Here is a 25,880-nt window from a genome sequence, read left to right on the forward strand (position 1 = left end):
GCTTGGAACTTGTAGCAGTCCTCCTGCCTTAACCTCTTGAGTGTTGGGATTACAAGTATAAGTCACCATACCTAGTTGTCTAATTTTATATTTCAAATTTTACATTTTAGTTTTATGTAACTTTATGGTTTCATGTTTTTTTCAGAGTGAATTCCAGGTCAGCCTTTGCTAGAGTGAGATCCTACCTAGAAAAAAAGAAAAATCTCAGTCATCCTGAACTGAGGGTGGTAATTTGAATTGCCATTATACAAGAACTAAATGCCTATCAGTGTCTTAAGTTATCTGTCAAAGCCATTATGCTAGAATCTGTTCAGTTTTCTCCATAGCATAGCCTAGGTGCTTATTTTGAGTTATTTGATACTATATATAGTTCTATATGGATAATGTAGTAATGCTAATAATTTGATAACATGTTAACTGGTGGTATATTTACATCAAAATATAACTTATTTGTTGATATCTTTTTAGGGGTTTTCCATTAATCAAAACTCGAGATATATCTAATCACCTGCAGGTATGTTTTATCATTTATATATAAGTGATTATAGTGTAAAAAAGTGGAGGGTTATTCTCTGTGCTTTTTCTTTTGCAATATACTTTTTAAATATATTTTATTTATTATTTGAGAGAATGGGTATGCTAGGGCCTCCAGCCACTACAAAGGAACTCCAGACGCATGCGCCACCTTGTGCATCTGGCTTAACTTGGGTACTGGGGAGTCAAACTTGGGTCCTTTGGGTTTTCCAGCAAGTGCCTTAACCACTAAGCTACCTCTCCAGCCACCTCTGGTTTTTAAACTGAATAGAGCCTTAGAAAATACATTTTCCTTGCGCATGCATCACTTAAGAGAATATAAAATAATCAAACGGGACTGGGGAGGTGGCTCAGTGGTTAAAGGCACTTGCTTGCAAAGCCTAGTGGCCCATGACTTGGTTCCACAGTCCCCAGATACACAAAGAGCTGCAGGCACCTGGAGTTGGTTTGCAGTGTCAGAAAGCTTTGGCATGCCCATTTCATTTTCTCCCTCCCTCTCTCCCTCCCTCCCTCCCTCCCTCCTTCCCTCCCTCTCTCTCTTCTCTCTTCTCTCTCTCTCTCTCTCAGCTCATTGTCTAATGTTCTTTCCCTGTTTGCAAATAACTAAAATATAAAATGATCAAAAAAAAAGAAAATACATTTTCCTTTACATGAAGCAATTACATTTGTTAAGTTTTCCAGGTTGCTCTCCTAATTGTACAGTATAGATAAGTGTACATGACACACACTGAGGGAAGCCTTCTGTTTTCACAACAATTTGGCCACCATTTCTCATTTAATACAGTGAGTTGTCATGCTCAGAAGTATCCTCACATTTGTTGCTTTGGGAATTCCCTCCTTCCCTAATTTTAAAATCAGAGCAAAGCAATAAATGTTTTCTCTGAGCATTTCTTCCTTCCTCACCAGGGCCACAAACATTCCCTGCCTCCTGCATCACAATCTTGGAATAGCTAGTTTTGTCAGACTGCTGGTTCTTCTTTCCAGTTGTTGTAGAGACTGTAGGTTCTCTGAGAGAAGGCTTGACCTGGGTGAAGAGAAGAGTACCGTGGATGTCGGTGCTGCCCCACACACCCAAAAGTCAAGATGCCATCTCATTCTTCCATTAAGGATTTTCATAAACTGCAGGGCTTGCTGTGAGTGGTAACTCATTACCCATAGTTATGTTATCCTTGTACTCTGTTTCAACATATATACACACACACACACACACATATATATTTGAATAGGGTTGTAAGTCAGTTTTTACTGATGGGAAACTAGAAATGGGAAAACATCTAGTGCTGGTGAAAACATGACAGAAGAATTGTACTGTTATTACAGAAATTTTTGCTGGCGGATAAGGAGATGAGGTTTATGGTAGGTCAGATTTAGTTGTGCATATATTTTATATATGTGTGTATATGATTTATTTTTAAAAATACTATTGTTTATTAATTACAGTTAAAACTTACTGACTTTAATGGGGCTGGAGGGATGGCTCAGAAGTTAAGGAATTTGCCAGCAAAGCCAAAGGACCCAGGTTTGATTCCCCAGTACCCATATAAAGCTGAGTACACAAAGGGGCATCTAGAGGCCATTTGCAGTGTCTGGAGACCCTGGCACCATTGTCTAAGTTTGTCTTCTCTGTCTCTATCTGATTTCAAATAAATGAAAAAGACTTAATATTAAAAAAAAAAAACTACTGACTTTAGAGTAGTCTGCTCATTATCTGTCCCCTGTTGATAAGTTTTTCATCTAAAAATTATACTTATGCAATTTTATGTCTCATGTTATAGAATAAATTTCTTCTCTGTAGTATAAAACTTGACCTAAGAAAAAATGTTTATCCCGGCTCTTCATTTGATTTATATAAAAGGATTTTTAGTAAAGTAATATGGAAAATTCTAAATATTAGCCATAGTTGTGTACTACATAACAACAGCAAGGATAAGCTACTGGTGTTCTCCTAAGGAATGATTGCTTTAGGCTAAGAAGTAGTGTAAGACATTTATAAATAACCACCTGATATTTCAGTTTGACTAGATGTCCTTTAGTATATGTCATATGTTAGTATTAAGTCTTGTGTTCTGTATTTACACAGTCAGATTTTCCTGTGACAGTGACAATAGAGAGTCCTTCATCCTCAGAAATTGAAGAGGTTGACGATTCTTCAGAAAGTATTCATGAAGTGCCTGAGAAACCCAGTTTAAAACAAGAAGCATTGCAGGTACAAAACTGTGGCTTTGATAATACAGAGAAAACATTTCAAAACTGTAATTGGGATAGCAAAAGCTTGATAGTGAAAAGACCCTGGGCAGACACACTTTTAATCCCAGCCACTTGGGAAGCTGAGACGGAAGAATTGCTGTGAGTTTTGATGCCCACCTGAGACTACATTGTAAATTCCAGGTCAGCCTGGGCTAGTGTGAGACCCTGCCTTGAGGAAACAAAATATATAAATTTAGTAATGGTGTTGAGTAGATGGCTCAGAGGTCAAAGGTGCTTGTATCCAAAGCCTGTGAGCCTGGGTTAGATTTCTCTATACTTCTAGCCAAAAGCACAAAGTGGCATATGAATCTGGAGTTCTTTTATAGCAGTAAACATCAAAAAGGTACCCTGTGTTCTCTGAGCTTGCAAATAAATTTGATTTTTTTTAAGAGGATGGGGGCTGCCAGGCATGGTGGCTCACACCTTTAATCCCAGCACTCGGGAGGCAGAGGTGGGAGAATTGCCTTGAGTTCAAAGCCACCCTGAGACTACATAGTGAATTCCAGGTCATCCTGGGCTCAAGTAATACCCTACTTCAAAAAACAAGTGGGGGTGGGGGTTAGTGGTGGCTAGATGGGCTGGAAAGATGGTTCAGTGGATAAAGGCACTTGCTTGCAAAATTTGATGGCCTGGGTTCCATTCACCAGTATCTACATAAAATCAGATGCACAAAGTGGTAAATACATCTGGAATTAGTTTGCAGTGATGACAGACCCTGGCACACCAATATTCTTTCTCTTCTCTGTGCTTGCAAATAAATAAGAATGTTTAAAATAAATTAATAAGGACTGGAGAGATGGTTCAGTGGTTAAATGTGCTTCCTGTATAAATGTGGGGGCCTCAGGAATCATAAGACTTCTGGAATTCAAATCTCCAGATCCTACTTTAAAAATAGCTGGAGGGAGCCAGACGTGGTGGTGCACGCCTTTAATCCCAGCACTCGAGGCCACCCTGAGACTACATAGTGAATCCCAGGTCAGCCTGGGCCAGAGCAAGACCCTACCTCAAAAAAAAAAACACTGGAGGGGAGCCAGGTGAGGTGGTGTATGCCTTTAATCCCAACACTCAGGAGGTGGAGGTAGGAGGATCCCCGTGAGTTCCAGCTGGGGGCCTGGAGAGAGAGCTTAGCTGTTAAAGTATTTGCCTGCAAAGCCAAAGGACCTTGGTTTGATTCCCCAGGACCCACGTAAGCTAAATGCATAAGGTGGCACATACAGCTAGAGTTCGTTTGCAGTGGCTAAAGGCCCTGGCTCACCCATTCTCTTTCTTTTTCTCAAATAAATAAATAAATTTAAAGAAATAGCTGTGCATGACCATATGTGCTTGTAACCCCAATCCCACAGGGGAGCAGTAAACCCACATGCTCCATAATTAACAAAAGGAAACTCTGGCCCAAAACATGACCAACCTGAAGAGTGATAGAGTGGTTCACCTGACATTCCTCTCTGGCCTCTGCAGTATTCATATTCAAGGATACATACATGTGTCTATAACACACGTGTACACATACACCAGGAGAAAAAAGTCAAGGCCTGGTGACACATGCCTTTAATCCCAGTGCTTAGGAGGCATAGGTAGGAGGATCACTGAGTTCAAGGGCAGTTTGGGACTACAGAGTAAATTCCAGGTGAGCCTGGACTAGAGTGAGACCCTACTTGGGGGGAGGGGGGGGAATCAATCATGGAATATTAGATTTAATGAGAACCTTAACAATCATAAAATAAACTCTAGGAAATTGAGTACTATGTCATGTAGTCAGCTGATTCCCTGAAAAATTTCTGTTACTATTTGAGACTAGTTGTGACTCGAGGCCAAGCTGACCTTGAACTCATGGTCACAAGTGCTGAGGTTAAAGGCTTGAGCCATCATGCCTAGCTTGAAAAGTTTTGATGCTGATACTCTTTCACAAAAAGAAAAGAAAATCAAGAAGCTACAGTAACTGGACTTAGTGGTGCATGCCTTTAATCCTAGCACTTGGGAGGCTGAGGTAGGAAGATAGGAAGGTAGCCATGAGTTTGAAGCCACCCTGAGACAACAGCGTGAGTTCCAAATCAAGACTGGGCTAGAACAAAAACAAAAAAATTAAAGCTACAATATATAGCTTTATAACCTGATATCTGGGCTCAGTGGATACAAATAATTACTTGCAAAGCCTGCTCATCATGGTTTGATTCCCCAGTACCCACATAAAACTGTTGCTCTAAAACCAGATGCAGTCTGAAGTTAATGGTTGCAGTAGCAAGAGACCCAGACACCTTGAGGTTGTCCTTATGGTGTATACATGACCCTACACACAAAACACACAATTCATTAATTAAAGTTTTTCAAAACCTGACATATTCCTGTTTTATATTGTTCAGACAAAAAAATAAAAGTTTGTTTATTTATTTATTTTACATCTTATTCTGTAGCCCAAGCTGTCCTTGAATTTACAGTAATTCTCATACTTTGACTTCCCAATTGCTGGGAAATACCGGCAAAGGTTTCCTATTACAAGTAAGTCAGAAATAGGACAGAAGCTTTACACTCATGGCCATAATATTTTTTTTCATTTGTGACTCACTAACTCTATAGGATGTATATGCATTTTATGGTGAGTGCTACATATCTATGAGTGGGGTTTAATAATAATGTGATATGCTAATTTGACACATTTTGGTAATATATCTAGTCATAACACATACTATTCCAGGATCTTGAGTTTGCTTCTTACTCTGCCCTTAAGTATGTAGTAGAGTCTGTAACTGGAAGACATTGTGAGGGTAATGGTGTATGAATTAGCTATAATATATGCCTCTTTTCTTCATGCTAGGAAAAACTGGAGGAGTGCCTAAAGCAATTAAAGGAAGAAAGAGTAATACGCCTTAAAACTGATAAGCGAGTCACTGAGGTAATAATTATGTTTTGAGAGATTATTATTTGCTTTGTTTGATTTTTTTGCAAATTTTTATTAACAACTTCCATGATTATGAAAAATGTCCCATGGTAATACCCTCCCCCCACTTTCCCCTTTGAAACTTCATTCTTCATCATATCCCTTCCCCATCTTAATCAGTCTCCTTTTTTTTTATTTTGATGTCATGATTTTTTCCTCCTTTTATGATAGTCTTGTGTAGGTAGTGTCAGGTCCTGTGAGGTCATGGATATCCAGGCCATTTTGTGTCTGGGGGAAGCGCGTTGTAAGGAGTCCTGCCCTTTTGGCTCTTACATTCCTTCTGCCACCTCTTCCACATTAGACCCTGATCCTTGGAAGGTGTGATAGAGATATTGTAGTACTGAGCACTGTGATCACTTTCCAGCACCATGATACTTTCTGAGTCGTCCCAAGGTCACTGCCATCTGAAAAGAGAAGATTCTCTACCAAAAGTGAGAGTAGCATTAATATAAGGGTATGATCATTAAGAGAAGTTCTTACTGGGCAGTTTGATAAGCATAGTATATACATTTAGCCAGAGAACAGCAGACGTTATACCCCTAGGGCTCATGACTACCCCTGTTTTAAGTTTTCAGTATCATGGATGTATTCCCTTCCATGGAGCAGGCCTCCAGTCCAGTTAGAGGGCAGTTGGTTTCCACCATTATAGATGTGCCACTATTGCACCCGTTGGCTCATTTGGCCTGGCTGGCCATATATAAGGCTTGCAGTGTCCACTGTTGAGTATCTTCAATGGTGATTTCTCTTTCTCCCATTGAACTGCATGCAGAATGGCTTCTTCCAGCTTTCTGTCAGCTGGTTGACATGGAGGAGGTTATTAGCTCAGTTCCAGCAGGATTTCTCAGTGGCCTTGCAGCCCAAGTATGTGGAGTCTTCAGCAATAGGGTCTTACCATCTATTCCTAGTGGGAAACCAAGGGCCTCTGCAATGGCCTATAATGTTTTGGGGGCTTCAGGGATCTCCCTGGCCAACAACTCACAGAAAGATATCCCATCCCTGGCAATGAAAATTTTCTAGCAACAATTTATGGTCCCTGAGTGTTTCATTGTCCAAAAAAGTAGGATTCCATATGATTTATTTATATCCTCTTAGATTTTGATTAGCTCTCCATCCACCTTTAGTTTACTCAATCTCTTCCCCTGACCTCACTTTGGGCTTTTTCACCCCATTAATCTGTTCTTCTACTTACATATATACAATATCATCCTATTAAGTAATCCCTTCCCTTCCTTTATCTTCCGTTTATATCTCCTTTCTAGCTTACTGGCCTCTGCTACTGAGTTTTCTTCCTACTCACACAGAAACCCAGTCATCTGTAGCTAGGATCCACATATGAGAGAGAACATGCGATGCTTGGCTTTCTGGGCCTGGGTTACCTCAGTATAATCCTTTCCAGATCCATCCATTTTCCTGAAAATTTCATGACTTCATTTTTGTCTACCGCTGAGTAGAACTCCATTGTATAAATGTGCCATATCTTCATTATCCACTCATCAGTTGAAGGACATCTAGGCTGGTTTCCCAGCTATTGTGAATTGAGAAGCAATAAACATAGTTGAGAAAGTATCTCTAAGGAAATGAGATGAGTCCTTAGGATATATGCCTAGGAGTGCTATAGCTGGTTCATATAGTAGATCAATCTTTAGCTGTTTTAGGAACCTCCACACTGATTTCCACAATGCCTGGACCAGATTGCATTCCCACCAACAGTGTAGAAGGGTTCCTCTTTTCCACATCCCCGCCAGCATTTATGGTCATTTGTTTTCATGATGGCAGCCAATCGGATAGGAATAAGATGGAATCTCAACGCAGATTTAATCTGCATTTCCCTGATGACTAGGGATGTAGCACATTCTTTTAGATTCTTATATGCCATCCGTATTTCTTCTTTTGAGAACTCTCTGTTTAGTTCCACAGCCCGTTTTTTTAAATTGGCTTGTTTGATTTCTTATTTAATTTTTTGAGTTCTTTTTATATCCTAGATCCTAATCCTCTATAAGATATCTAGCTGGCAAAGATTTTTTACCATTGTATAGGTTATTCACAGTGTCCTTTGCTATACAAACTCTTTGTAATTTCATGAGGTCCCAGTGGTTAATTTGTGGCTTTGTTTGATTTTAAGTTATATGTACACATAAATTTTAAAACTGTAAAATGAGAAAATGCAGTGTATTGCAAACAGGGTTGCACCAGATTTATCTTTGTAATTGCTTTTATTTAGTGCTATATGGTTATGTTCCCAAAAGTATGCTTAAAAAATAAACTTGAAGCCAAGTGTGGGAGCAGACACCTTAATCCCAGCATTCAAGAGGCAGAGGTAGGGGATTGCCATGAGTTCATGGCCAACCTGAGACTATACCGTAAATTCCAGGTCAATCTGGGCTAGATACCCTACCTTGAAAAACCAAATTAATTAATTTAATTGAGCTGGGCATTGTTGTTCATGCCTAAGAGGATCACTGAATTTGCGGCCAGCCTGGGCTACAGAGTGAGTTATAGGTCACGCTGGGCTAGAGTGAGACTAGACCCTGCTTCAAAAAAGTTGTCTTTAATCCCAGCACGCAAGAGGCAGAGGTTGGGGATTGCTATGAGTTCAAGGCCACCCTGCGACTCAGTAGGGAATTCCAGGTCAGCCTGGGCTCGAGTGAAACCCTACCTCAACGACGACAACAACAAAAAGAATAAGACAAGCGTATTTACATTCCTATTTTTAAATATGTATTTATTCATCTATGAAAGAGAAAAAGACAGAAGAGGAAATGGGCACACCAGGGCCTCTAGCCATTGCAAATACTTGCACCACATTGTGCATCTGGCTTTATGTGGGTACTGGGGAATTGAACCTGGGTTCTTAGGCTTTGCAGGCAAGGGTCTTAATAGCTGAGTAATCTCTCATTTTTTTCAGCTTAGAATCTGAAGTGTTTGCAAAACACTGCTCAGCACAGAAAAGGAGAGAAGGGATTTAGTTTAATTGAAATCTCTTCCACACATAAAGCTAGAAAGTTCTATATATAGCATGTCAATCACTCTGATTTATATTATGAAAGCAGGATTTCTGAAAAAGAATTGTTTATTTATGAGAGGGGGAAAAGTATAAGCATCCCAAGGCATTTTGCTGCTGCAAAGGAACTCCAGACACATTTGTCACTTTGCACATCTGGCTTTATGTGGGTTCTGAGGAATTGAATCCCACACTGGCAGGCTTTCAAGTAAACACTTTTAACCACTGTTCCATCTCCCCCAGCTTTTTCCCTTCCCTTTCCCTTTCATTTCTTTTCTTTGAGAAAGGGTATCCTTTTTGTAATCAAGACTGGCCTTGAGCTTTTATTATTTTATTTATTTGAGAGAGAGTAAGAAGCCAATACAGAGAGAGAATGGGTATGCCAGGACCTTTAGTGCTGCAACTCCAGACACATGCGCCACTTTGTCTATCTGGCTTATGTAGGTCCTGGGGAATAAAACCTGGGTCCTTTGGTTTTGCAGGAGAGAGTGCCTTAATCACTAAGCCATTTCTCCAGCCCTGGCCTTGAACTTTTAATCCTCTTGCCTCAGGCCACAGGCTGACTTTAGGAATTTTTTTTTTCCCCAGTCAGTATTGGTAATTGAACCCAGAGTAGAAAGCATGCTTTATCACTGAGCTACATCCCTGCTCTCTAGAAAGTTCTATGTAATCATATATTGAGAATTCTTTTCAGAAGTTCCATGCTTTCTTGGATCTACTTAAAGATGCAGGTGCACACCTTTAATCCCAGCTCTCAGGAGGCAGAGGTAGGAGGATCACTGTGAGTTTGAAGCAAGCCTGAGACTACATAGTGAATTCCAGGTCAACATGGGCTAGAGTGAGACCCTACCTTGGAAAACCAAAAACAAACTAACTAACTTGCATTTATATAGATATATAGAACTTTTCTTTTTTTCAGCTTAAGGTCTCACTGTAGTCTTGGCTGACCTGAAACTTGGTGATCCTCCTCCGTCTGCCTTCCGAGTGCTGGGATTAAAGGCATGAACCACCAAGCCCAGTACAAGTTTTTTTGTTTTTTCTTTTTGGTTTTTCAAGGTAAGGTCTCATTCTAGTCCAGGCTGACCTAGAATTCACTATGTAGTCTTAGGGTTGCCTTGAACTCACAGTGATTCCTCCTACCTCTGCCTCCCAAGTGTTGGGATTAAAGCTTTGTGCCCACTATACCTGGCTCATTTTTTTTAAGTTTAAGAGGGAAGAAATTAAAAAGTACTGTACAGAAAAACACTCACTGAGTAATATTGAACACTTACATGGACATGGTGGTTCATGCCTGTGATCTCAGCACTTGTGAGGTAGAAGCAGGAAGATCAGGAATCCAAGGTTATTCTCAGGTACACAGCAAGTAGTAGGCCATCCTGAACTAGAAGACCCTGCCAGGCAGAGAGAATCGCTGAGTTTAAGGCCAGCCTGGGACTAAAGAGAGCATTCCAGGTCAGCCTGGGCTAGAGTGAGACCTTACCTCGAAAAACAAAGCAGAATGAAAATCAAAAGGAAATGACATTGAGCACTTAATTATGTAAGGTAGAGATACGTTGTGAACAAATAGTCTGAGGAACTACAGGTTGGGCTCTGTGTGCTGTGGCATGAGTAGGTGGTGAGGAGCATTAGCGGAGTAAAGATGCTCAAGAAGCAAGCTAGGGAGCATGGTCAAGTGTGCATATTAAGTGTTGTGCCTGCTAAAATCCTTAAATGGATTAATTACAGCAGAATTATTATAATTTTGCTCAAATCAGACAGTTGCATTTTCTAATTGAAAAATAATCTGTCTTAGCTCATTTTGTGATATTGAATGATTTGGTTTAAATTTATTAACCTGTTAGTAATGTGATCTTTTGAAAGGTTATTAATCAAATGGTATCTTTGTGGATTCCCAGCACTCAGGAGGCAGAGGTAGGAGAATTACTATGTATTCAAGGCCAGCCTGAGATTGCATACTGAATTCCAGGTCAGCCTGGGCTAGAGCGAGACCCTAACTCAGAAAAACAAAAAAATAAATAAAATTAAAAAATAAAAATGGGGGTGGGGGGTAAGCTAGGTGTGGTGGTACACGCCTTTAATCCCAGCACTTGGGAGGCAGAGGCAGAAGGATCACAGAGTTCGAGATCACCCTGAGACTACATAGTGAATTCCAGGTCAGCCTGGGCTAGTGAGACCCTACCTTGAAAAAAGGGGGGGGGAATCTTTGATTCATATACTACCAATGTGATGTGTATGTAAGAACATTTGCAAAGTGTCTTCAGGTAAAGATTGTTAAGTGATGTGGTTATTGTCTTCTAGTTAATCATGTCTGTTTTCTTTAGGAGGCAGGAAAGAGAATCATGTGACACATTTTCAACCTTCTTTTTCAGCTGGAACATGAAAATGCCCAGTTAAGAAATATAAATTTCTCACTGTCTGAAGCCCTTCATGCACACTCATTGACAAGCATGATCCTGGACGATGAAGGAGTTTTGGGCAGCATTGAGAATTCTTTTCAGAAGTTCCATGCTTTCTTGGATCTACTTAAAGATGCTGGGTTAGTTTTTTTCCTCTGGGGGCTATTCTTTGTCCCATGATTTTAATGATAATGATAGCTTACTGAAGAATTCATAACTTCTATAAGACCTAATTAACACATAATTATAAATATTATGTTTAGTTTTATATTAAATATTAAAAGAAGTACAACTGTGTCACCCTGTCTAAGGTCCAGGGAACATTGCAGAAGAAAGGGTGGAAAGAACCATTTTAAAACACTGCCTTAGCTGGGCATGGTGGCACACGCCTTTAATCCCAGCACTTGGGAGGTAGAGGTAGGAGGATCGCAGTGAGTTTGAGGCCACCCTGAGACTCCATAGTGAATTCCAGGTCAGCCTGGGCTAGAGTAAGACCCTACCTTGAAAAGCCAAAATAAATAAATAAAAATAAAAACACTGCCTTGCAGACATGAAATAACAGCTGCATTCATGACTTCACAGCGACTGTCGTTACCTGCTCAAGACTTACACATATTGGGCCCATCAACATTCTGTCATGGATGATGAAGGAGGGGGGAATTAAAAGTTTCTAAGTAGAATGGGCAAGTTGAAAAGAAGAGATTTAGTGGAAGGCAGATGGAGAGAGGGGACAAAAGAACGTGATGGGAGGGGATTATGATCAAAATACATTATTATACATGTATGAAAACAATCCAAAAGTTGTTTTTTAAAAGAGCCCACCAGGTTTGGTGGTACACACGTTTAATCCTAGCACTCGGGAGGTGGGGAAGGTCCTCATGAAGCACCACCCATCCCTGAGGAGCTATTGGGAATAAATGGTTGCTTGGGCAGGAGGGATGGGAGGAGTCATTTTCCTCAGTGGTGTAGCCACTGGTAAATTGCCTAAAATCCTGTAACTAATCCCTTACCCAGGATTATGCAAGCAACCCTGCCTAAACTCAGTGAGTAACAAGAAAGAGGAGAGGAAGAAAAAGGAGAAAGAAGGGAAAGGAATAGTAATTGAGTAAGGGTAGAAGAGGGATAGAGAGCAGTGGGACAAATGTGGCCAAAATGCATTATATACATGTATGAAATTGTCAAAATTATAAATTAATTTTTAATGCAAAATAGTAAGGCTGCCTTAATAAATAGCCTATAATAAAGTAATATGTAGAGTAATTGGTATGTAATGTTCTTGGTAAAGACTAATTATATGGGTATAGTGGTGCACACCTTTAATCCCACCCCTTAGGAGGCAGAGATGGGATCACTGTGAGTTAAAGGCCAGCCTTGGACATGTTACTGGACTGTAAGATGAGCTAACATGATCCTAGGGCATGAATGTGAAAAGATCTGAGAAATGGACAGAAATGGACTCTCTGGAATAGGATATTGGCTTCCAAGATTTTGGAATCTTAGTGTTCATTTGTATACATATTTCATGGTTATAAGTGGGTGGAGGTGGATATCATACATGTTGTTATATAATTGTAGTAACCTCTGCTGTTTTCTCCTTCCTCTTGTACAGACTTGGACAACTTGCGACCATGGCTGGTATAGATCAGTCAGATTTCCATTTATTGGGCCGGCCTCAGATGAATTCTACTATTAGTAGCCCACCTAAAGAGGAACAAAAGGCACTGGAGGAGGAGAGCCCAGATCCAAAGCATAATGCCCTAGGACAAATGCAAAATATCCAAGTAAGTGACACAGCAGAACTTGCTTCAAGAGTCATTAACAAGGACTTTACTAAGCCAGAGAGGAAATAATAATGATCTGTCTCTGGTATCTGTCCCATACTTTGGGGTCCTTTCCAAGTCTGAGAATAGTAAGTTTATGCCCATTTCATAATGCTATATTGTAAATAAAACTGAAAGCTCTTTTGATAACTTATATTTAAAGTAAATTATCCTCATTGAAGAAAGAAATTATAGATTAGAGGAATATTTAAAGTTTTATAAATGTCTATTCATATTCCATCTAGGTTTCTATTTGTATGCAGTCAGCTTACAATGAAGGAACACTAATGAAGGTACAAGTACTGATGCAGATAATTTTCTTTAAACGAGTAATAAGATAAGATTATCAGGTGTATCTTATAGTCACTCAGTTACAGGAGTGGGAGTGGAGTACTGTGTCCCAGTACCCCCGTGCTTTCCATTGCCTTCCTAGATCTAGTTCCATCACCCACAGCCAGTCTGAAACTGTTCTCAGAGCTGACAGCTTGGGAACCAAGTCAGTCACACACTGGATATTTCACACATGTGCATGGAGGCAGAAATTGGTCTGCTTAGGGAATAGGATTTTAATTGAGGAAAAGGGAAATGGAAATAACTTTATAACATGCAAAAGTCTAAATTTGGTCCATCTAGCTCTGAATATAGCTAATTTTGAGTTGGGAATCATGGCAGTATATCATAGGAAAGGGATGACCTAAAATCTTGTGAGGAATGAGCTGGCTGTGTGACAGGATCACAGCAATGACATTGAAGCTGTGTACTATTACTACTAGCTGACTTTGTTCACTCATTGCTATTTTTCTTTCTAGTTTCAGAAAATTACAAGTGATGCTACCATTCCTTTGCCTCTCGATTCCTTCCATGTTGCAGTTTCTCCTCAAGAGGCCTCAGTGGCTTCCAGAGACAAGCTGGGAGTCCCAGCCCCTGAGCAGCAGCAAGAGTCTTTTGAAGGGGTCATTGCTAGAATATGTTCTCCTTTAGTAGATGTGGTTTCTGGGAATGGAAGTCAAAGAGAAGAAGCAGCCATGTCTAGAAATTGCAGATCATCTTCAGAAAAAATGATCAAAATAAGTGAATATGCCAAAAAACACTCTGCAAAGAAGAAACAACCTGGAAAGGACTTGCATTCTGACTTGGAGCCTCCTGTGACCTGGAAAAGCAAAGGAATTGGGGAAAATAGCTCTTTGGCTAATGAGCCAATTAAAAACGACTCTGTGAATAAATACATTTCTGTCAAGACAGAAAATAGAGTAGTAACTGTCTCATCTAAGACAAATAAAAGTAAGCCCCGCCCAGTAGAGCACTCTGAGAGTGATACTCTTGGATCTGATTTTGAAATTCAAGAAAGCATCCATTCTGCATCACATCTGTCATAGGCCTACCTAACCTTTTGAAATTATGTTTTTGCCTTCAATTTTTAATAAATTTTCTTATGTTTTTGTTATGCAGTGTGATGTCCCTAAAATGCAGGATTGGAAATGATTGTAGAATGATTTATATGTCTTTTTTATTATTTAAAAACTTGTTTTTCTGTTCACACTTTACACCATTCATCAAATACTTACATAGGCTTAATATGCATGGTACAGCCCTGTGCTCTGACTTGCAGCAAGAAAACAAGGGCTGGGAAGGTAGCTTAACGAATAAGAACACTGCTGCATCAGCATGAGTTCAATCCCCAGCACCCACAGTAAAGCTAGGCATGAGCTGGTCGTGGTGGTGCACACCTTTAATCCCAGCACTCAGGAGGTAGAGGTAGGAGGATTGCCGGGAACTCGAGGCCACAGAGACTCCATAGTGAATTCCAGGTCAGCCTGGGCTAGAGTGAGACCCTACCTCGGGAAAAAAAAAAAAAAAAAGCTAGGCATGGCCATGCATGTCTATAACCCTAGTGCTGTGGTGGGCAGTGACAGGACTGCTGAGACTCCCTATCAGCCAATATGACCAAAAAGCAGTGGGCTCCAAGTTCAGTGAGAGACCGTCTCAGGAAAACAAGGCAAGTGTAAACACTCAGTGACCTGATGGCCTCCTCTAATTCATGTGAACCAGGTGCACACATACACAACAAAAACCTATATAGCTGTGATAGAACTACTACTGTGGAGAAAAAAAATACAAAGAAGGGCTGGAGGAATGGTTTAGTGGTTAAGGCATTTGCCTGCAAAGCCAAAGGACCCAGGTTCGATTCTCCAGTACCCATAGTACCCACTTGCACAAGGTAGGGGACCCATGTGTCTGGAGTTCGTTTGCAGTGGCTGGAAGCCCTGTCATGCCCATTCTGTCTGTCTCCCTCTTTCTCTGTCAAATAAATAAATGAATAAAAATAAAATATTTTTTAAAAACAGGAATCAGGTGTGTGGCACACACCTTTGATTCCGGCACTTAGGAGGCAGAGGTAGGTCTGGGACTACAGAATGAATTCCAGGTCAGCCTGGCATGCCAGGACCTCCTGCCACTGTGAACAAACTGCAGATACATGTGCCACTTTGCATCTGGCTTTTTATGGGTACTGGGAAATTGAACCCGGACCATTAGGCTTTGCAAACAAGCACCTTTAACTGCTGTGTTTAGTTACTATTTCCCTATTTAAAGAGCTGCTCATCTCAGCATGAAGGCTAATGCCATTAATCCTAGTACTCGGGAAGATGAGTTGTGGTCCAGCCTGGACTAGAATGCAACCCTGCCTCAAGAAAAAGAGTATAAACAAATACTTTCCTGCAAAGTGGAACAAAGTTTCCTTCACTACAGCCACACTGACATGGAGGTGCAATAAGAGTGGGAGTGTTACATTTCTTGTAAGCCCTTCCCGTTTGCACTGGGCTACTTAAAAACCTCGAATTCATTCATCTCAGTCATGGATTGAGTATTATGGGCATAAAACTGAGCGAGTGATCTTGCCTCTTAATAGTAGGTGATGGGAGACAGGTGTTTTTATGCTGTATTATATTCAATGGTGGAAACAGAATTTAGTATGTAGGTAAGGAGAGCTGTGGGACTACAGTAAGCAGTAAAGATTCTCTTGCTAAAAAGTCATCGGGGCTGGGAAGATGTCTCAGTGGGTAAGAGTTCTTGCCACACCACCACGAGGGCCGGAGTTTGGTCCCCGGCACCCACATAAACCAGACTAACCTGTATCCCCAGAACTGCCAGGGGTATCGAGTGCAGAATCGCTAAAAATGCTAAAAACAGCATTTTGCTGGGTTTGGTGCACACCTTTAATCCCAGCATTCTGGAGGCAGAGGTAGGAGGATCGCCACGAGTTTGAGGACCCTGATACTACATACTGAATTCCAGGTCAGCCTGGGCTAGAGTGAGACTGCATCAAAGAATAAAAAATGAAAACAGCATCTCTGAGATAGACTTAGTGGAACAGTATAGAATAGGGACAGAGGATACCTGTTGCTCTCCAGCCTCTGCATGTGTGCACAGGGCACATGTCCAACTGCATGCGTGGGCATACACCACACACATTAAAAAAAAAAAGGTCCTGTTACTACCTAAGTGGAGTCTTAAACTGGTTAAAGGTTGGTAAATGAGCTGAAGTGAGAACAGACTCAAGACAGAGAGAGCAGAGGATGGAGAAACAGCATAGTGATTGCCTATGGTGTATTACAGTGCCACGTGATGGTCAAGCCAGGCACAGTAGCAGGTGTTACAGTCCCGGTAGTCCATTACTCAGGTATTAATAGTGTACTAGAAGGATGAGATGGCATACTCTGTTTTGCACTTTATTTTGTTTTAGTTTCAGGTTTATTTGTTGTTGTTGTTTAATTTTTTTGGTTTTTCGAGGCTGACCTGGAATTGACTATGTAGTCTCAAGGTGGCCTTGAACTCCTACCTCTGCCTCCTGAGTGCTGGGATTAAAGGCGTGCGCATCACCACACCCGGCTACTGTGTTGTTTTCGGTGCTAGGTATCTCAGAGTTGAACCCAGTTGAAACATGCTAAGTTTTATATTTTTGATGATTAGCTTCAGTCAGAAAGCATGATACTGGGAAGTGGAAAGAGGTGCTTGTGCAGACTGTACAAGCACTCATCACTGAACAATATCCCCGACCCTTTTCTTCTTTCCCTTCTCTCTCACCCCCTTGTCTCTTTTCTCCTTCCCTTCTTCGTATTATGTAGCCCATTTAGACCTGCCCTGCCTCCTGAACTGCTGGGATTACAGGCTTGTGTCACATCAGTTAGGTGGTTTTTTGTTGTTGTTGTTGCTATTTGTTTGTTTATTTTTCAAGAATTGAAACCCAGGGCCCCATGTATAGTAAGCAAGCACTCAAGTCAGCTGTAGCCTTAGATCTTGTTTGTGTTTTTTGAAGGGGGAAAGCAGGTTTTTTTTTTTTTTTTTTTTTTAATGAGAGAGAGCAAGGGGCCGAGATTGGCATGCCAGAGCCTCCAGCCACTATGATCAAACTCCAGATGTGTGTGCCATCCTATGCACATGTACGACCTTGTGCACTTGAGTCACATTGTGAGCCTGGCTTATGTGGGATCTGGAGAGTTGAACATGGGCCCTTAGGCTTCACAGGAAAGTACCTTAACCACTAGGCAATCTCTCCAGCCCCAGCCCGTTTTTTTTTTTTTTACTATACATTTTTTTTATTAGTTTTCTATTCAGCAAATACAGGCAGTTTGGTACCATTATTAGGCTCATCCGTGACCTACCCCTCCCCGTTGGCCCCTCCTTGTTGGGGTAAATGGGTCGTGCATTGTGGAGTTAGCCCACAGTTATTGCTACAATAAATGTCTCTGCATATCATGACCCAACGTGTGGCTCTGACATTCTTTCCGCCCCCTCTTCCGCAAAATTTCCCTGAGCCATGTTGAGTGCATTTTTTTGTCTGCTTCAGTGCTGAGGTGTTGGGGCCCTCTGAGGCTCTGGCTCTCTGGTTTTGTTATTTATGTATTTATTTATTTGACAGAGAAAGAGCGAGAGAGAGAGAATGGGCAAGCCAGGGCCTCTAGCCACTGCAAATGAACTCCAGATGCGTGCGCCCCCTTGTGCATCTGGCTAATGTGGGTCCTGGGGAATCAAACGTCGATCCTTTGGTTTAACCACTAAGCAATCCTTCCATCCCCCTGTTTTTTATTTTATTAAAAATATCTTTAGGGCTGGAGAGATGGCTTAGCAGTTAAGGCGCATGCCTGTGAAACCTAAGAACTCAGATTCAATTCTCCAGGTCCCATGTCAGCCAGATGCACAAGGTGGTACTCGCATCTGGAGTTCCTTTGCAGTTGCTAGAGGCCCTGGTTTGCCCATTCTCTCTTTCTTTCTCTCTCTTTCTCCCTCTCTCTGTCTCTAATAATAAATAAATATAAAATCTTTAAAAATATTTTTTATTGGTCTGGTGAGATGGTTCAGCAGTTAAAGGCACTTGCTTGCAAAGCCTGACAGCCAGGACCCCCATCAAACCAGGTGGTGTTTGCATCTGGAGTTTGTTTGCAGTGGCAGGAGGCACTGGTATGTCCATACTCACTCTCTTTCTGACTGCCTCTTTCTCTGTGTCTCTCAAATAAATAAAAATATTATCCAGACATGATGGTACATGCCTTCAAGCCCAGCACTCAGGATACCAAGGTAGGAGGGTCACTGTGAGTTTGAGACCAGCCTAAGACTACATAATGAATTCCAAGTCAACCTATGCTAGAGCAAGACCTGACCTCAAAAAAAAATGATAATAATACAGATATGTCGATTTATTTGAGAGAGTATGAGTACTCTGAGGCCTCTTGCCACTGGCTTTATGTGGGTACTGAGGTATTGAAACTGGACCAGCAGGCTTTGCAAATAAGCCCCTTTACCTGCTGAGCCATCACCCCAGCCTGTGGGTTTGTTTTGAGACAGGGTCTCAGCCCAGGATGACCTTGAACTTGTACTTTAAAAAAATAATTTTAGGCAAGCCCAACAGGCTGATTTTTTTTTTTTTATTGTGTGTGTGTGAGAGAGAGAGAGAGAGAGAGAGAGAGAATGGGAGAGTATTTATGCATCACTTACTCCAGGCACTGCAGCTGAACTCCAGACACATGCTCCCCCTTGTGTGCATGTATGACCTTGCGTGCTTGTGTCACTGGGCATCTGACTTACGTGGGACCTGGAGAGTCAGACATCATAAGTCCTTAGGCTTTTTGGGCAAGTGCCTTAACTGCTAAACCATCTCTCCAGCCTTGAACTTGTACTTCTTGCTTTTTGCTAGTGTGTAGTATGTGCACATATGTGTGCCCTTGTGGTGCCCAATGCACTTGGCTGTGGCAGTGAGGAGGCCCTTGCCTGTGGTGGCCTGAGCAGAATTTAGGATGCCTGCTCCATCACTCTTCTACCAGTTCTTTTTATGTTTTGTTTTGTTTTTTCAAGTTAGGGTCTCACTCTAGCCTAAAGTGACCTAGAACTTACTCTGTAGTTCCTGGCTGGCCTTGAATTCATAGCAATCATCCTACCTCTGCCTCCCAAATTCTGGGATTAAAGGTGAGTTTTGAGTTACCCCAGTGGTCACCGCCATTTGTAAAGAGAAGCTTCTCTGACCAGAAGTAAGAGTATGGGCCGGCCCACGGTGACGCATGCCTTTGATCCCAGCACTCTGGAAGCAGAGGTAGGAGGATCGCCATGAGTTTGAGGCCACCCTGAGACTCCATAGTGAATTCCAGGTCAGACAAAGCTAGAGTGAGACCCTACCTTGAAAAACAAAATACATATATATATACACACACACACACACACACATATATATGTATATGTATATGTATATGTATATGTATATGTATATGTATATGTATATGTATATGTATATGTATATATAAAGTGAGAGTATGGGAGGAAAGGGGAGTGAGTATTGGGGATTATGATCATGATACATTGGTTTTTTTTTGAATTTATGGAAGCTGTATTTATGGAAGTTGTCAAGAAAAAGTTTAAAGGTGCTGGGTGCCATGGCACATGCCTTTATTCCCAGCACGTGGGAGGCAGAGGTAGGAGGATTGCCATGAGCTGTAAGCCAGCCTGAGACTATATAGTGAATTCCAGGCCACTTTGGGCTAGGGCTAGACCCTACCTGAAAAAAAATTAATATATGGGCATAAACATTTGTATTTGGCAGACAGTTTGGTGGGCATAATATATCTATTTAGCTTTATGGCTGAATTCTGGGGCTTAATTCATTTTTTTTTCTGTCCACTCTTTTTTTTTTTTGTTTTCTGAAATAGGATCTCACTCTAGCTCTGGAATTCACTATGGAGTCTCAGGGTGGCCTGGAACTCATGGCGATCCTCCTACCTCTGCCTCCCACATGCTAGGATTAAAGGTGTGCGCCACCACACCTGGCTGGCTCTTTTTTTTTTTAACATTTTTATTGACAACTTTCATAATTATAGACAATAAACCATAATTCCCTCCCCTTTCCCACTTTCCCCTCACAAATCCATTCTCCATCTAGTGAAAGTGAAAAAGATCACAGATTATATTTTAGTGCATATTAGTAGTGACAATATTTACTGCCTGCTTGCTCCAAGACAAAGATCTTCTGTTTTTACCATATTCACTGTTTTCCTTTTTCTTTCTCTCTCTCTCTCTCTTTTTTTTTTTTTTTTTTTTGCCTTTAGGACATTTTTACTTGGAAAATTACAATACTAGCACAAGTTAAGTCTTATATATTTAACATTTTCTTGCTGAACACAATTCTTAATATCAAATAAATGTAAACGTCTTGAGCTGGAGAGATGGCTTAGTGGTTAAGTGCTTGCCTGTGAAGCCTAAGGACCCCGGTTCAAGGCTTGATTCTCCAGGACCCACGGAAGCCAGATGCACAAGGGGGCACATACATCTGGAGTTCGTTAGCAGTGGCTGGAGGCCCTGGCATGCCCATTCTATATCTGCCTCTTTCTCTCTCTGTCTGTTGCTCTCAAATAAATAAATAAAATAAAAGTAAAGTAAACGTCTTACTTAAAAAAATATATATTTTGGGCTGGAGAGATGACTTAGCGGTTAAGCGCTTGTCTGTGAAGCCTAAGGACCCTGGTTCGAGGCTCGGTTCCCCAGGTCCTACGTTAGCCAGATGCACAAGGGGGCGCACGTGTCTGGAGTTCGTTTGCAGAGGCTGGAAGCCCTGGCATGCCCATTCTCTGTCTCTCCCTCTATCTGTCTTTCTCTCTGTGTCTGTCGCTCTCAAATAAATAAATTTAAATATATATATATTATTAAGCTGGCTGTGGTGATGCATGCCTTTAATCCCAGCACTTGGGAGGCTGAAGTAAGAGGATTGCAATGAGTTCAAGGCCACCCTGAGAATACAGAGTGAATCAGCCTGTGCTAGAGTGAGGCCCTATCTCGAAAACCAAAACAAACAAACAAAAAAATCATTTATTTATTTGAGAGAGGGAGAAAGTGAGAGGCAAAGGCAGAGAGACAGAGAGAAAGAAAGAAAGAATGGATGCACCAGGGCCTCCTAGCCATTGTAAATGAACTCTAGACACATGCACCACTTTGTGCATATGGCTTTATGTGAATGCTGGGAATAGAACCCAGGTTGTGAGGTTTTGCAAGCAAGCGCCTTAACTGCTGAGTCATCTCTATAGCTCCAGAAAAATTCTTTTTTTTGGGGGGGGGTTTTCAGGGTAGGGTCTCACTCTAGCCCAGGCTGAACTGGAATTCACTAGAGTCTCAGGGTGGCCTCGAACTCACAGCAATCCTCCTACCTCTGCCTCCCGAGTGCTGGGATTAAAGGCGTGCGCCACCACGCCCAGCTCAGAAAAATTCTTTAAAGAAATTTGACACTCAAATATAACACTTTTAAGCCATAACCTTTCACCCCTTGTTCCTATAGGCTCATGGCTGTCGAATAATGCAAAATGAATTCAGTCTAACTTTAAAAGTCCCTCCCCCCAAAAGAAATCCCATTGTCAGGCTGGAGGAATGGTTTGAGTTAAGGCACTTGCAAAGCCAAGTGGCCCAGGTGGCATATGCATCTAGAGTTCATTTGCAGTGGCTAGGGGTCCCTGACTTGTCCATTCTCCTCTCTCTCTCTCTCTCTCTCTCTCTCTCTCTCTCTCTCTCTCTCTCTGTCTCTTTCTCAAATAAATAAATAAATAAAATATTTTTAAATTTTTTTAATTCTCCATTGTCTTTGCCAGTACTAATACTGTTCAAAAGTCTAAACTAGCTGGGTGTGGTGGTGCACGCCTTTAATCCCAGCACTCAGGAGGCAGAGGTATGAAGATCACCATGAGTTCGAAGCCACCCTGACACTACATAGTGAATTCCAGGTCAACCTGAGCTAGAGTGAGACCCTACCTCAAAACAACAAACAAACAACAACAACAAAATAAAAGTCTAAACTCAAAGCAGTTTCTTAACTATAAGCCTTATAAATTAAAATATTAGTTACACATTTCCAATATACAAAGGCACAGAATAAACATTCACATTGCACAAGGGATGAATGTGGGACATAACAACAACAATCAAATCAGCCGGATGTCAGCACTCAGGAGGCAGAGATAGGAGGATCACCATGAGTTCAAGGCCACCCTGAGACTTCATAGTGAATTCCAGGTCAGACTGGGCTAGAGTGAGACCCTACCTCAGAAAACAAAACAAACAACAACAACAACAATAACAACAAAAAGATCAAACAAGAGCAAGACCATAACACAGCAGGGCAAACTCCAAATCTTGCAGTTCTCAGAGACTTCTGATAGGATTATATGGACTCCAGAGAGCTTGGGGTAGCTCCATGCTCCACTATCCATTGCAACTTTTGGCTTATCTTTAATCTTTATTCAGTAGCTTTTCGTGACTTCCATGTAGCTAGAGTAAAGAGTGTGGGTTGCTTAACTTCTAGTGCTCCTGTGGTCATTTTTGGATAATGCCCTTACTCTCCAATCCCTGTGTGGCTTATGTCTGAATGCCCATTGCAGACAGCTGCTCTCTTTGCCTGTGGCAAACTCCTGAATTAGATGCTCCGGAAATGAGTGCAATGGCCTAGCTTTCCCACTATTTAATTAGCTAGGCCTTCAATAATCTGCCTTCTAGCCAGGTGTGTTGGTCCACACCTTTAATCCTAGTACTTGGAAGGCGGAGAAGGAGGATTGCTATGAGTGCAAGGCCACTGTGAGACTACATAGTGAATTTCAGGTCAACCTGGGCTAGAGTGAAACCCTACCTCAGAAAAACAATATATAGAGGGAATTACCATGGGATATATTTTATAATCATGGAAAATGTTAATAAAAATTAAAAAAATAAAATAAAATAAATCCAACTGTAAAAACAAAAACAATATATAGACATACCTTCTAGAAATTTCACATTGTTCATTTCTGGTCTTCCAACTCTGCTATTATTTTTTATTTGATACTTCTCCAGTTATTTCAATGAAATTCTAGAAGAGTAAAAGAATGTGTTATAAGGGGCCGAGGAGATGGATCAGTCAGTGGTTAAAGGCTCTTGCTTACAACACCTGATAGCCCAGGTTCCATTCCCCAGTACCTAAGTAAAGCCAGATGTACAATGTAGTGCATGCACCTGGAGTTCGCTTGCAGCAGCAAGATGCTCTGGTGCACACATACTTCCTCCCTCTCTTTCTCTTTCTCTTATCTCTGCTGGCAAATAAATTAATCCTTTTTTTAAAAAGAAGTTCCATCATGTGGTTATATAATCCCATTTTAACAACCTTTTTTTTTTTTCCCTTGATGCAGGGTATTTTTCTAGTCCTAGGCTGATCTGTAGGTCACTCTATAGCCTAGACTGGCCTTAAATTCATGGTGATCCAACTTCACTCAGCTTCCAGATTGTTGGGATTAAAGCTATGTGCCTCCATTATACCTGGCTTTTGCTTAGACTTTTTTTTTCCAAATTTTTATTAACTTCCATGATTATAAAAAATATCCCATGGTAATACCCTCCCTCCCCCAACTTTCCCCTATGAAACTCCATTCTCTATCATATCCCCTTCCCTTCTCAATCATTCTCTCTTTTTCAAAATTTTTTAAAAATTTTTGTTTATTTATTTAATTTATTTATTTGAGAGCAACAGAGCGAGAAAGAGGCAGAGAGAGAGAGACACAGAGATAATGGGCACACAGGGCCTTCAGCCACTGCAAATGAACTCCAGATGCGTGCACCCCCTTGTGCATCTGGCTAACGTGGGTCCTGGGTAGTTGAGCCTCGAACCGGGTCCTTAAGCTTCACAGGCAAGCGCTTAACCGCGAAGCCATACCCTCCAGCCCTCTTTTTTTTTTTTTTTTTTTTTTTCTTTTTTGATGTTGATCTTTTCCTCCTTCTTATGATGGTCTTGTGTAGGAGTGTCAGGCACTGTGCGGTCATGGTTATCCAGGCCATTTTGTGTCTGGAGGGAGCACATTGTAAGGAGCCCTACCCTTCCTTTGGCTCTTACATTCTTTCTGCCACCTCTTCTGCAATAGACCCTGAGCCTTGGAAGGTGTGATAGAGATATTGCAGTACTAAGCCCTGTGGTCACTTCTTTCCATCACCATGATACCTTCTGAGTCGTCCCAAGGTCACTGCCGTCTGAAAAGAGAAGATTCTCTACCAAAAGTGAGAGTAGCATTAATATAAGGGTATGAATATTAAGAGAAGTCCTTACTGGGCAGTTTGATAAACATAGTATATACATTTAGCCAGACAGCAGCAGATGTTACACCCTTAAGGCTCATGACTATCCCTGTTTTAAGTTTTCAGTATCATGGATGTATTTCCTCCCATGGAGCAGGCCTCCAGTCCAATTAGAGGGCAGTTTGTTTCCACCATTATAGATGTGCCACTATTGCACCCGTTGGCTCATTTGGCCTGGCTGGCCAAATATAAGGCTTGTAGTGTCCACTGTTGAGTATCTTCACTGGTGATTTCTGTTTCTCCCATTGAACTACATGTAGAATGGCTTCTTTCAGCTTTCTGACAGCTGGTCTACATAGAGGAGGTTATCAGCTCAGTTCCAGCAAGATTTCTCAGTGGCCTTGCAGCCCAAGTATGTGGAATCTTCAGCAATAGGGTCTTACCATCTATTCCTGGTGGAAACCAAGGGTCAGATTTTTTTTTTAAATCAGTCATTTCTTATCTCACTCTTGCTATGAACATCAAGTGTTACTGTCTTGAGATTAGAGAATATTCCATAAATATCCCTTTGACATTAGACTGATTACTGGATGAAAGTCTTTGCTCCAGTATCGCATCTGACACTGTGTTAACACCAAAAGCATTCCAGTTTGTATAAAAATTGCATAGGTTTTGGTAGGCATTGAGTAAAGTAAAGGTAACAATGATTTCTCAGTAAAGGAACATACTTGTAATATTCTCATCTTCTCTAACCAAAATGAAAACACTGTATTAAAATTAAGTAAAATTGTTTCAAGTATGGCATTATAGTTCTAATTTTTTTTTGAGATAAGGTCTTGCTCCAACCCAGGCTGACCTGAAATTTACTCTGTAGACTCAGACTGGCCTTGAACTCATAGCAATCCTCTTATCTTTGCCTCCCAAGTGCTAGAATTAAAGATATGCACCACTATACCCAGCCGAAATCATTTGAAGAGCTACAGTTCATATTAGGCAGCAAAATACCCATATTTATAATTTTTTGTTATTTATTTATTTTTCAAGGTAGGATCTCACTCTAGCCAAAGATGACATGGGATTTACTCTGTAGCCCAGGATGGCCTTGATCTCACAGTGATCCTTCTACATCAGCTGCCTGAGTACTGGAACTGAAGTCATGTGCACCATGCCTGGATGTAATTTATTTATTTATTTATTTATTTTCAAGGCAGGGTCTCAGTCTAGTTCAGGCTGATCTTGAATTCCCTATGTAGTCTCAGGGTGGCCTTTAACTCATGATGATCTTCCTACCTCTGCCTCCTGAGTGCTGGCATTAAAGGTGTGCACCACCAGTCTAGCCCTGGTTATAATTTTTATTTTTAACACAAATTGTCATTATATAGCCCAGG

At 41.1% G+C, this 25,880-nt stretch overlaps 1 protein-coding gene across 3 annotated transcripts in view; it reads left to right on the forward strand.

The window, feature by feature from the left end:
* Cep78 (centrosomal protein 78) overlaps positions 1-14,377 on the forward strand; it is a 38,655-nt gene extending 24,278 nt beyond the window's left edge. For 2 of the 3 annotated variants that reach the window (XM_045139797.1, XM_045139807.1), the window contains 7 exons: positions 469-514; positions 2,615-2,740; positions 5,594-5,671; positions 11,087-11,253; positions 12,723-12,894; positions 13,179-13,226; positions 13,743-14,377. In XM_045139797.1, coding sequence (XP_044995732.1) covers positions 469-514; positions 2,615-2,740; positions 5,594-5,671; positions 11,087-11,253; positions 12,723-12,894; positions 13,179-13,226; positions 13,743-14,309 — 1,204 coding nt within the window. In that variant the 3' untranslated portion in view covers positions 14,310-14,377. The remainder of the gene's footprint in view (positions 1-468; positions 515-2,614; positions 2,741-5,593; positions 5,672-11,086; positions 11,254-12,722; positions 12,895-13,178; positions 13,227-13,742) is intronic. The other variant, XM_045139804.1, reaches the window with a different exon arrangement.
* Positions 14,378-25,880: the final 11,503 nt, after the last annotated feature.

Source organism: Jaculus jaculus, chromosome 1 (assembly GCF_020740685.1).
Source record: "Jaculus jaculus isolate mJacJac1 chromosome 1, mJacJac1.mat.Y.cur, whole genome shotgun sequence".
NCBI lineage: Eukaryota > Metazoa > Chordata > Mammalia > Rodentia > Dipodidae > Jaculus > Jaculus jaculus.